This window comes from Aegilops tauschii, chromosome 6 (assembly GCF_002575655.3).
Source record: "Aegilops tauschii subsp. strangulata cultivar AL8/78 chromosome 6, Aet v6.0, whole genome shotgun sequence".
NCBI classification, from domain to species: domain Eukaryota; kingdom Viridiplantae; phylum Streptophyta; class Magnoliopsida; order Poales; family Poaceae; genus Aegilops; species Aegilops tauschii.
In genome coordinates, this window is record NC_053040.3 from 386,549,406 (window position 1) to 386,561,907 (window position 12,502).

The 12,502-nt window shown below is 46.8% G+C and overlaps 1 protein-coding gene across 1 annotated transcript; it reads left to right on the forward strand.

The window, feature by feature from the left end:
* The first annotated feature begins 891 nt into the window (after positions 1 to 891).
* LOC109761236 (uncharacterized) lies at positions 892 to 9,979 on the forward strand. The gene is made up of 5 exons (XM_073502068.1): positions 892 to 1,060; positions 2,323 to 3,302; positions 9,236 to 9,296; positions 9,414 to 9,513; positions 9,602 to 9,979. The coding sequence occupies exons 2-5, from the start codon at positions 2,348 to 2,350 to the stop codon at positions 9,977 to 9,979; spliced, it is 1,494 nt and encodes a 497-aa protein (XP_073358169.1). The 5' UTR covers positions 892 to 1,060; positions 2,323 to 2,347.
* Positions 9,980 to 12,502: the final 2,523 nt, after the last annotated feature.

The window sequence follows — 12,502 nt, forward strand, 5'->3', positions numbered from 1 at the left end:
ACCTTGAGTTCGATAGCGTGCCGGGCGACAATGACTTCAGTTTTGGTGAGCCACCTTGGAGGTCCACAAAGCTGCATATCAGCGATGGAGCCGCGTCGAGCTTGGGTGAGGAGGTGATCCGTCGTTCTTCTCTTCGGTGGCTGTTGTGGTCGTGCTGGGGGCAGGTGACGGAGCGTTGGTGTCTAGCTCAGAGATGTTTTGCTATCTTTTCAGCTTTTTCATGTCGATCCTTGCGTGGCTTGTACTTTGATCTTTATGATATGAATGAGACACGTATTACCATGCAAAAGAAAAAAAAGGTGCGCGGTGGAACCAAATACAACACACCAATGGATCATCCATGGTATTATGGCCATTTTTCGGAAAAAAATGTATTATGATCATACCAAGAATCGTGTATGTGCCATGTCAAAAAAAAGGAATCATGTATGTGCCAAACTAACTGTGAAAATCTAAGAATAAAAATAGGATTTAAAAAACAAATGGCCCAAAAAATAAAATTTAAAAGTTATTGTACTCCTATATGATTTCATACGTACTATAATAATTAATGAATAATGCGTGTGCAAAAGTTAAGTGCACCGCATGGTTCGAACTCAAGACCAAATAGGCTAGCCTAGCGTGCTATACCAGGTGGACATCAGACAAGTTGTGACATATGCCTCCTCAGATATTATCTATACAGACCTTCTCAAAGCACCGTTGACCAGCCCCGCCGCTTATATCCCCTCAGTCCTGCGGCTCACATTCACCTCTCTCTCAACGCCGGTCGCCGCCTAGATGTGTCACCTGACTTGCCACCGTCCTCCACTCTCGTCTCAGATTTGACCCCAAAGTCAAGCGGCAGGCAGCAGCAGCAGGTTCCCGTGTCGCCATGAGCTGGATGGGGAAGCGGGGGTTGGGTGGGGAGAGCCCGCACTGGCGGAGAAGACGGACGAGGACCGGCGGCCCCAGAGCTACCTCGCCGCCGCGTCCAGTTCGACCCTGCCTCCTGCAAGCACGGCGACTTCTTCGACACCGTCTGGGCGGGCCACGACCTAACCACGCCCAATCTCTTCAGGTCAGTACAGTACAGTACAGTAGGGAATTTGGGATTTTTTTTTTTGAAACTGAAATTGAGGAAATTTTGACACAAATAAATGTGGAGACTGAGTTGTTTGGTCAATTAGTTAATCAACATGTACACCAGAGACAATTTGTTCCAACATTGACACGATTTGTGATCTAGAGATAATGAGATATGCTCATGTTCTATTGCTACTCGAACCATGACATGTACCGTGGTTTTCGTGGGATAATATAATTGAGTCCATTCAATCCGTTGAGGAGGCCTCGTGGTTATCTATTTTTTTTCATGTTTCTCGCGTAGTGGTTAGTGCCCGCCTCGCAGCCGTGGACTCCTGTTACCGAATTATTTGGCGATCTGGCGCTGATTTTTTGGTGCGGCCACCAAAAAATTCTCGCGCGCCGGCGCACCACGCACCAAATCAGGTCCTAAACTAACCGCCATAGTCTCCTGGTCCTCTTTGAAAACAAACACATCCTCGTTCTCCAAACCAATCTAGCTCGAGGGGTGCCCGACGTCCCTCTGCTTCCACTCCGACTAGTCAGGAGTTCCTCTGCTTCCTTTACGATGGCCGATCAATCGGCACGCAACGATCACAGTGGGGCGCCACGGTATCATTCTCTTCTCCCTCCCCATTCCCCTCTCTCCTCGTCTCTGTCACACCCCCTTGAGTACTTTTCTTCTTTTCTGTCTTGCGTGATTGTGCTGATTGTCCATTATTTGTACGTTGCAATTTCTTTTCTGCACGAACCATCAGTATCGGTCTGTTGGCGGTTCATAATTTTAGTTTGGCAATTTTTCTTGTTGTACAAGTTGAACTTGTTTTCTTTCTTTTCTTTCTAAACCATGTTAGCCGGGAACTAATTATGTAAGAAACGGAGAGAATATTTGTAGAACCTTAAATCTAGGATTCAGCTGGTATGCTCACAAAAAGGTTATGTTTTATGTGTTTACTACAGTAGCAACTTATGCCCAACTAGTATGTTCTTCTGATGGCCATGAATAACCTGAATAGTTCCCTCAGTTTCTGGTTCAGAAAGTTGAAATAGGTATTAATAAACTTGCACATTAGTTAGCTTGTTTGGATAGAGCTCCTAGTGACCATCTTGTTAGTTATGGCCAATGTAGGCCAAATATAGAATTGTTTGATTGATGTTCTCATTGTTACTATATAATTAATATATATCACACTTTACGTTCATGATTAAATCCAATGCTTATACTATACCTCCTACTTCCATTCTACATTTTTGTAGCAATGTTGATGTCGACCGTAGTTGGATGTACAAAGAGAGACGAGGGAAGTTGACCAGTGATGCTTGGCAACATGGAGTAGATAATTTTCTAGATCATGCATTCTCATTGCCCGATGCTGCTGTAGACGGGAAATCCCATTGTCCTTGCAGCAAGTGCTTTTGCGGTCATAAGTGCACAAGGGATGTCATGACCACACACTTGTGCAACAATGGGTTCATGTTAGGATATGAGAGATGGACTAGCCACGGGGAGTCTGATGCACCTGAAAATGTAGAGCATGATAACGTGGGGGATGGAGATAGAATGAATGACATGCTAGTTGATGCAATTGTTGCTGAAGGAGTTTCTAAAGGTGATGAGCCAACAAAAGCTGCCAAAAAATTCTATGAAATGTTGATGGAAGCCGACAAACGTTTGCATGAGAAGACCACACAATCACGTCTATCCATTGTAGGAAGGCTAATGACTATTAAAACACAACATAATCTATCAGAAGCTTGTTACAATGAGATGATGACTCTTATACATGACATTGTTGGGGACGATGCTGCAAAAGATCTCCCAGCAAACTTCCATAGGTCCAAGAAGCTTGTGCATAGTCTAGCAATGCCTTACGTCAAAATTCATGCACGCCCCAATAATTGTATGCTTTATTATAAAGAGAATGAAAATAAAGAAAAATGCACTATCTGCAAAGAACCTAGATATGAGGAAACAACCGCAGGAAATAAATCTACGAAGATACCAAGAAAAGTTCTGCGCTATCTCCCAATTACTCCTAGGCTACAACGGTTGTACATGTCACAAGGCACTGCCAAGCACATGGACTATCACGCAAGGCCTCATAACAATGATGAAGTAATGGTTCACCCTTCTCATGGTGAAGCTTGGAAGGAATTTAATAAGGAATTTAAAAATTTTGCTGAGGAAGTAAGGAATATAAGGCTGTGTCTAGCGACTGACGGCTTCACACCTTTTGGTATTAAAGCAGCCTCCTACTCATGTTGTGTCACGACCGGTTTTCCAATAAAACATTTATTGAGAAACCGACCTTTTTATCGGACCAGTAGAGAAGAATCCTTCTTACTGGTGGACAAATCGTTGATACAGAAATCCAGAAGTACTAAATATAATACAAGGTTGAGCGGAGGCTGCTCAACAATTTATTACAAGCACGCCGATATTATACATAAAGGCGGATATGACACAAGGGGTATGGTGGCATAACCACTGACTCGTAATAAAAGTGGTGGTGGATATGTCACAGTGAAGAGGGTGACATGAATCCTAAACCTTACAACTCATCGAGCGCCGGAGTGAGGCTCGAAGACTTTTATTCTGGGTAGCGGAAGCGTATATAATACAAGTGGCCAAATTCCAGGATCGCACGGGACTGACTGGGACTCCTCTAGGCGTCGGACTCGCTATCGAACTCTTCATCCATAAGATCGCCTTCGTCAACATCTGGCCAAATCAACAAGCCAGGTGAGTACTATGAAAGTACTCGGAAGACAGTTTGGACATAAGATATAACAAATGCAAACATGGTGCACATGAGCAGATTTGTAATGCGCACTCAGATAATAAAATTGCACTGCATGGTAAATAAAAAGGAAGTCGGGCGGTAGTCCTCCCGAAATCCCAATGAAATAACTGAAGACCGATCGAGTGTCTAAAGCGACGCCTCGAAAAGGGTAAAAATAAAATTAACAATGCCGCAGTCGGGCGTCAGGCGACACAACATAAAGGGCTTATATTGGAATGTAAATGACAGTGCGTGCCACAGTCGGACGTCTGAGCGACATCACATAAAGGGCTTATATCAAAAGTAAATAACGAGAGTGCCTCAGTCGGACGTCTGTGCGACATCACATAAAGGGCTTATATCAAAAGTAAATAACAAGAGTGCCACAGTCGGACGTCTGAGCGACATCACATAAAGGGCTTATATCGAAAGTAAATAACAAGAGTGCCACAGTCGGACGTCTGAGCGACATCGCATAAAGGGCTTATATCAATAGTAAATGACAAGAGTGCCACAGTCGGACGTCTGAGCGACATCGCATAAAGGGCTTATATCAAAAGTAAATAACGAGAGTGCCTCAATCGGACGTCTGAGCGACATCACATAAAGGGCTTATATCGAAAGTAAATAACAAGAGTGCCACAGTCGGACGTCTGAGCGACATCACATAAAGGGCTTATATCGAAAGTAAATAACAAGAGTGCCACAGTCGGACGTCTGAGCGACATCGCATAAAGGGCTTATATCAATAGTAAATGACAAGAGTGCCACAGTCGAACGTCTGAGCGACATCACATAAAGGGATTATATTTCATTATACGAATTCAAGTAGCTCATAAATTTAATTCATCTCAAGGAAATGCTCAGGTACGTAATAATAAAATGGTTAGTCCATCCACATTCAACCTGGTTTACCACTCATGTTTGTTCACCGGGGATTTTTACTGAGACTGACTCAGAGACTGACGCTGAGACTGATATGGATATGTTTACCAAGGTCCTTGACCATGGACACGATTACTCGGAAGGTTTTGACTCTGCAGAGTTTTGTACTTTTAACCACAGCCAACGGATTTCAGTAGTCACAAGGGACTAGTTCCGTTTACGGTGTTTTAGGAGAAACACATCTAACCAGTACACACCCATTCCACATTCCGCTGCCAGGCATCACCATAGGCAACGTTTAAGAAAAACCTTGAGACGGGGAGGCTACAACCTCGCGTAGCATGGGATCAAATTTATATCGCGTGCTCTAAGGGGTGCCCCCCTCTCGGTCCCAACCGGAAACACCCATGCCCCCTGACCAGATGACTGGCTTTAATCCAGGGCCATGGAACCCTCATCACGGCCCCTCTATTTGGTGTGTACAAGGAAAGAGGTTTGCAACTTACTAAATCGTATTCTTTGCAGAAAACATGTGGCAGCACGAAAAGGGAATGAACGGTAACGTGGCTCGGTCCACGTTAATGTCGGAGTTTGACGGTTGACATAAGACTGGCATGCTTCAACAATACCATCTTACCACCTTTCATGTCACCACATGCTCAGGTTATCTCCCATCAAAAGATCGCATCAAGTTTCGAAGCATACTGGTATTTGCCTTGCATGCAATATAACACTCATTAATGCTCATGTAAACATGCCATGCACTACTGTTCAAGCAAACATGCAAAACACTTGTCATATCAAAGGTTCAAACATGCTTGCCTGGTTCAGAGTAGTCGGAGTCTAGCTCGGCGAAGTTCGCGGTTCCGTCACCTCCTCCGGTATCTACGGTATAAAGAAACCGCATACTAACGTAAATACCGTGTGTGTGTAAAAATTATTCCATTTTTTTCAAATAAATACTATAAAAAACTAGACAAAAATATAAATCTGACAGAAAAAGAATCAACCAAAAAGTATCTTTTGTTTAAAAGATATAAGAGTTTTAGTCCAAGGACTATTCTGTGATGAAACAGAAAAGACCCAGGGGCTAGTTTGAAAAAACAGAAAACGTTTCGGTTAGGAATATGCCAGCCCAGAAGGCAAACGCACTTTGCCCGACGGCGCTTTTAGAAAACAGTTCGAATAAGAGAGAGAGAGGCTGACGGGGGGGGGGGGGGGGTCCCACCCGTCAGGTTCAAACTTCGAACAGAGCTCGCCGGTGCCGAGGCTCGCGGTGGTCGCTGGCGTTGATCCACGGCGAGGTAGGGGGATCGGAGGGTACCTACAGGTTCACTGTGTCTTTCCGCGTCGGTGGGTGCTGGACTTGGCCGTCGGCGAGCACCACGTCGACGGTGGCCTTAACTCCGGCGGACGGCGGTTCGGGCGAGGATGATACTCTCCGACGGGAGCTGCAACCTTCAAATTAGGGCGCGAGTTAGAGAAGTGGATGCACTAGAAGGCTACTGGCATGGTTTGAGAGGCGGGGGTGCACGCACTTTAGCCAATCTTGCCGGATCCCGAAGCGGGTCGGGGCGGCCGGAGTCGGGGAAGAAGACCTCCCCGAGGTCTCCCCAGTGGCTGAGCGTGGTTCTGGTGATGTGGAGTGATGGTGCTTGGTCGAAGGCGAGCTCGGGGTCGCTATTTATAGCCGGCCCGAGGCAGTTGCCGTGAACGGATAACTCTGGCGGGCGATTACGGCGAGGCAGTGGTCGGGATGGAGGTTTAGGTGATTGGGCATCAACGTGATGGTCCACTGGTTCCGTTCAAGGGCTAAACTTGGTATGGTATGGGTGATACTCCAAGCTCTCGACGGAACGGCCTCACGGGCACGCCGGCGGCAGAGAGCGTGCTCTGTGCTGTCCAGGCCACGACGATGGCTCTGCAGCACGCACAGGGACGGGGACGGCCACGCGGAGGCTTCTGGTGGCTTGGGCGAAGCTGGACAGCGCCGTCCCTCGCTGCGCCTCTTTGGCAGCCGCGGCAAGTGCTGCTGCCACCGCTCACGGGGCGATGCACCTCTGCCAGCTCGCCGCCGACGCCCGCAACCGTCCAGGCGACCGTGCGGCGCGGTGGATAAGAAGGAGGAACAAGGAGCAAGGCGCCACTGCAGTTACTGGCGAGATCGACGAGAGGTTCTGAAGAAAACGACACTGACGACTGAAACTGTTCTCTGAAACTCTGAACTTGACAGTAACAGTGCACGCCAGCTGTTCGACGAAAGGTTTTGGGCATGAGGAAATTTTTTCTGGAGCTGGGACTTGGTGAGGTGACCTCTTGATGCATCTAGAGGCTGCCTGATTTTTCTCAGATTTTTAGGAGAAGAATACAAATGAATTTCACCAAAATTGGCAAATATGGTCCAAACTTGCAGCAAGCATATTTTGAAAATTTTGAACTGTGGACTAGTGGATCTTCATGGATCTTGGTTGAGGGTTCTAAGGACTAGCCAGGGAAACTTGTTTGGAATCAAAACCCAAAGGAAATCTAGTGGTTCCTTTGCAAATCTCTAAGGGCCAAAATAGAAGACAAAAGATTTTTGATTCAAAATAAATGGAAATAAATCCAAGGGGAAGTTTAACTTGCTGGATTTGAAGCTTGACTTGACACAAAGTGGGAAGATGGCTTTTGGGAGGGAGATTTCAACTTAGGTCATGGCAAGAGATAATTTTTGAAAGGGGAAGGATCACTCCATAAGCCATAGGGTTATTTTTAAAAGAAAAGATTTCAAAAACTTTCCCAAAGAAAAACATTTGTGTTGAGTCAACACAAGATGAAAAACCCTCAAGACCAAAGATCAAGTTTTGGATGAACCCAAAGAAAATACTTGTCATAAAAGAAAATTTTGAGAAGGAGAGTCCTTTAGAAAAAAATTTAGACCACCTCCTTCAAATCAAATAAAGAATTTGATAAAACCAAATAATTTTTTTGGGGTGTTACATGTTGGCCAGTATTTGTTGTGCCTTATAATCTTCCACCGGAAATGTGCATGAAGCAGAGTAACCTGATCCTTGCACTAGTTATTCCCGGTCCAGATCATCCAGGAAAGAACCTAAACGTTTTTATGCAGCCTCTAGTTGACGAACTTGATGATTTGTGGAGAAATGGTGTAGAAACTTATGATAGTTATCGAAAGCAAAATTTCACCTTAAAGGCAGCTTTGCTTTCGACTATTCATGACTTTCCAGCTTATGGATTGTAGCATGCTGGAGCACTCATGGAAAGCTTGCTTGCCCTATATGTGGATCTGACATAAAGACATTCTCATTGAAGAATGGGAGAAAGCCATGCTGGTTTGACTGCCATAGGAGATTCCTTCCCACTGACCATGCATTTCGTAGGAGTGTGAAATGTTTTCGCAAGAAAAAAACAGTTTTAGATCCTCCACCAAAGCACTTGTCCGGAGAAGAGGTGTATGAAGAACTCCAAAGTCTTGTCCATGATGAAACTGGCAAGAGTAAATTTGAGGGGTTTGGGAAGGAGCACAATTGATAGCTATAAGTGGTTTGTGGCAGCTAGAGTATTTTCGGAAGTTGCTGCTTCGCCATAACATTGATGTAATGCACAATGAGAAAAATGTATCTGAGGCTTTACTAAACACATGCCTTGATATTCCTGAGAAAACTAAGGATAACAACAAAGCACGCCAGGATGTTGATTTATATTGTGATCGACCAAAGCTACACCTGAACAAGAATTCAAGGGGTGTGTGGAAGAAACCTAGAGCAAAATATTGTGTCAGCAAGGAAGATAGAATGACCATCCTTAAGTGGTTTAAAGAAGTGAAGTTTTCTGATGGGTTTGCTGCTAATTTGAGTAAAACTGTCAACTTGAGTAAAAACAAATTCATTGGGCTGAAAAGCCATGACCAGCACATCATCATGGAGCGCCTCCTGCCAGTTGCCCTACGAGGCTTCATCCCAGAACCTGAATGGAAGGTCATAGCAGAGTTAAGTTTTTTTTATCGGCAATTGTGTGCCAAAGAAATTGCTCCAAAACGGATGCGTGGACTTGAGGAGGAGGTTCCTGTTCTATTATGCAAGCTTGAGAAAATGTTCCCACCAGGCTTCTTCAATGTAATGCAACACCTGATAGTGCATCTTCCATATGAGGCAAGGGTTGGCGGCCCTGTGGCATATCGTTGGATGTATGTTTTTGAGAGGTATGTTAGACTATATAACATTGATCTATACATTATGTTTTGATATATTTATGTCATTTATTGCTGAAACTTCTAATATTTTGTTATAGGGCAATGCACTATCTTCGTTTAAAAGTGTGAAACAAGGCAAGAGTGGAGGGTTCAATCGTTGAAGCTTGTATTGTGCAGGAGATCACGAATTGTGTTTCTCTTTACTTTAGTGATCATGTTCGCACTATATGGAAGAAGAATCCTCGATATAATAATGGAGGAACACGCGTGCAGAATGATGGTTGCACCTTAGATGTGTTTGAGCATGTAGGAAACCTACATGGGAGGCCTATTGCCCGAGAACTATCGCGTGAAGAGTTGAATGCAGCAAGGTTGTACATTTTGACTAACTGCTCTGCTGTTGATAGATTTCGTGAGTAAGTGATGAATACTTTGTAATTTTAGAATTGAAGTGTGCAAGATGTTTATAATCATACGCGGATTTGCAGAACATTTGAAGATGAAAAATATGCAAGTCATCCAAACTTGACATCGGAGGGCCTTGATGAAATGATGGCATCCGAATTTGTGGAATGGTTCGAGATTGCTGTAAGCACATTTTAATTAGCATTATATCCTCTCCATTCAACTACTACTATGTTTCATAATCCGAGTTTTTCTTTTCATTTCATTGTAGTGCAAAGAAGATCCCAATTCTGATGAGGACTTGTGGAATTTAGCTAATGGATGCAGCTCTAGAGCCTATTCCTATAGCTCCTATGATGTGAATGGCTTTCGCTTTAGATCAGAGATATCTGAGAAAAAACGTAGAAGGTTGAAAACGGTGAACACAGGGGTTTGTTTGTCATCCTTCATCTCAAAGACTGAACAACTTGAGTACTATGGTGTCATTGAGGAAATTATCAAAGTATCCTTCACAGCTGGTAGAAAAATTGAGATGGTACTCTTCAAATGCCGTTGGTTTGACCCCATCAAGGGTGTGAAGCCAAATGCGAAATTAGGTTTGGTGGAGATAAAGTGGTCTTCAAGGCTAAGTAATTTTGAACCATGTTGAGGATATAACCATTAGAGTCACCCGCCCAGGAGGGGCTGGGTTACGTCATAATGATCATCACGTGAAGCCCAGTACCAAGCTCGAGGATGGCGGTTCAGTAATGGGCTTAAGACCCGGAGGTGGCTTAAGGCCCGTAGTGATAAACCGCCGTCATGGCAAGACTTGTAGTGTAAGGCAAGGATAGTTAAGAGTCCGAGCCGGACACTGTTATGAGCCGGCTGGGACTCTGAGAGCCGCTGGGCGTCAAGCTCTCTATATAAAGGGACGACCCGGCGGCGGTTCAGGGACAAGTAAGATCAAATCGATAACCAGGCAGGGCGGTTTAGCTCCTGGTCGTCGAAACCCCAAGCAATACAACCTCAACTGGACGTAGGCTTTTACCTTCACTGTAAGGGGCCGAACCAGTATAATCCTCGTGTCCTTTGTCCCGCCTAACCCCTTTAAGCTTCCTAGCTGCGATGGCTCCACGACTAAGTCCTTGCACGAGGACATCTGCCGTGACAATTCCACGACAGTTGGCGCCCACCGTGGGGCCAACGCACGGTGGATTTGAGTTCTTGAAGGGCAGCTTCGAAGGGCTCAAGGGATACGCTGTGGGCCGGATGACCAAGAGTCGTCGCGGCAAGCTCTACATCGACGATGCAAACTGGGGCCCCGCCGCCGGCTCAATCGAGTACGGGTACCGGGTCCCCTTCGGCGGAATCCATGTCTTCATTGGCAAGATCGGTGAGCCGGGCCCTGAGCCGGACCTCTGCGCCGATCTCATCGAGACGGCTCAGCGTCCACGACCTGCCCGGACTCTGCCTGCCTTGAAGCGTGCTTTCGTGGGATGCGTCCATGGAGGACTCTGTGAAGGATCTGGATCTGGCGATGAGACGGCCGCTCGCTCTGACGGCGAGTCATCCACAGAGGAGACCGATTCGTTATACCAACTTCAAGATGGCAGGCTCAGGGGTTGTTCCGATGGCGACAGTATTCTGGACCCCTTTGAGCCGCCGAGCCGGGTTGGAATCTTTATGGCCGGTGCACAACCTGTTCAAAACCCCGCCGCCGGGGCAGGAGGCCCTGTGCACTCGCCGGCTCAGGTGCTGATGGATCTCACAGACAAGATGACGGCCCTGTTAACCACTACGGTCACCCCAGTGGATCAAGCTCAACATGATGCGGAGGTGGCACAGTTAAAGCTGGACATCGCAAGAGCCAAGGAAGATCTAGCAGCAGAAGGGATCAGGATGGCTACAGAGAGGGCGGCTCTCGACGCCCAGACTCAGCTGATTCAGGCGCAATCTTTCCGGCTCACGATGGATCAAAACACGTCCAATGAGATCATGAGAAGGAGGCATCAAAAGGCTCAATCTCGACTCCCTCCGGTTTACGATCCTCGAAACCTCTTCAACACGCCTGGTGCAGGGCCTAGTAACCCGCCAGACATCACGGCGCCCGGGGCTGGAACGCCAATTCAGCCCCAAGTGATGGGGCCTCCCCAGGTGAACACTACCCCGCCTCAGTACGTGCCGATACCACCGGGTCATTATGCCAACCCGTTGGAAAACATGGTCGCCGCGGCGGCGCGACTGGCGGCTCTCCCAATCGAGGGCGACTCTCCAACGGCGGTCGAAACCCACCGGGTCAGAGAACTCCTTCAGACGGCTCTGGCGCAACAGGAGGCATATTCATATAGCCGGGACAGGATTCATTCAACCCCCCATCCAGGCCGGAGCCCGAGTTATAGCAGACACATGGTCTCAGCGACCGGCTCAAGCAATGTCCAACGCCGTGACTTGCCTACTGGCCACGGCCCAGTTCATAATGGAGCTTTTAACACGGTAGACCAAGACAGAGCACGGCAAGAGGCGGAGCAGGCGCCTCAGTTGACGGCTTACCAGCCCCTCCCGGTTTATCCAACGGCTTCTATCGAAGCGGGTATACCTACAAGGACCGGAGGTGTCCCCTGTCTGGTGCCGGCTCTCCGTAATGAACGTCTGCCCAAGGATTTCAAAGGACCTAGGAAGGTACCTAATTACACGGCTGATTTACAGCCCGGGGCATGGATCGAGAGCTACGAGATGGCTATGGAGTTGCTGGAGGTCAGCGAAGCGGCAATGGCCAAATACTTCACCATGATGTTGGATGGGACTGCCCGCACTTGGTTGAAGGGACTGCCGCCTAATTCTATCGCGTCATGGGCAGAGTTAAAAGCCTGGTTCATCCAAAACTTCAAGGATACGTGTAGGCAATCTATGTCAATTATGGATTTGACTAACTGCAAGCAGCAAGAGGGCGAGTCCACAACCCATTGGGTTCGCCGGGTCAAAGAGATAATACATTCGTCTGATAAGATGGATGCCAGCTCTGCAGTTTTAATGTTGGAGCAAAATTGTCGCTTTGCGCCCCTGAAGATGAAGCTCGGGCGGCTCAAGCGCGATTGCAATGATATGGGTACGCTGATGGCGGCTCTGGTCAAGTACGCCGACTCTGATAGTACCAAGGATCCCGTGTCGGATGATGAAAGGACAGGGAAGG

Coding starts and splice junctions, on each gene's coding strand:
- LOC109761236 (XM_073502068.1), top strand. CDS start 2,348: ATGTACAAAGAGAGACGAGGGAAGTTGACCAGTGATGCTTGGCAACAT. Junction 3,303..9,235: donor TGACGGCTTCACACCTTTTG/GTATTAAAGCAG, acceptor TTGAGCATGTAG/GAAACCTACATGGGAGGCCT. Junction 9,514..9,601: donor TGGAATGGTTCGAGATTGCT/GTAAGCACATTT, acceptor ATTTCATTGTAG/TGCAAAGAAGATCCCAATTC.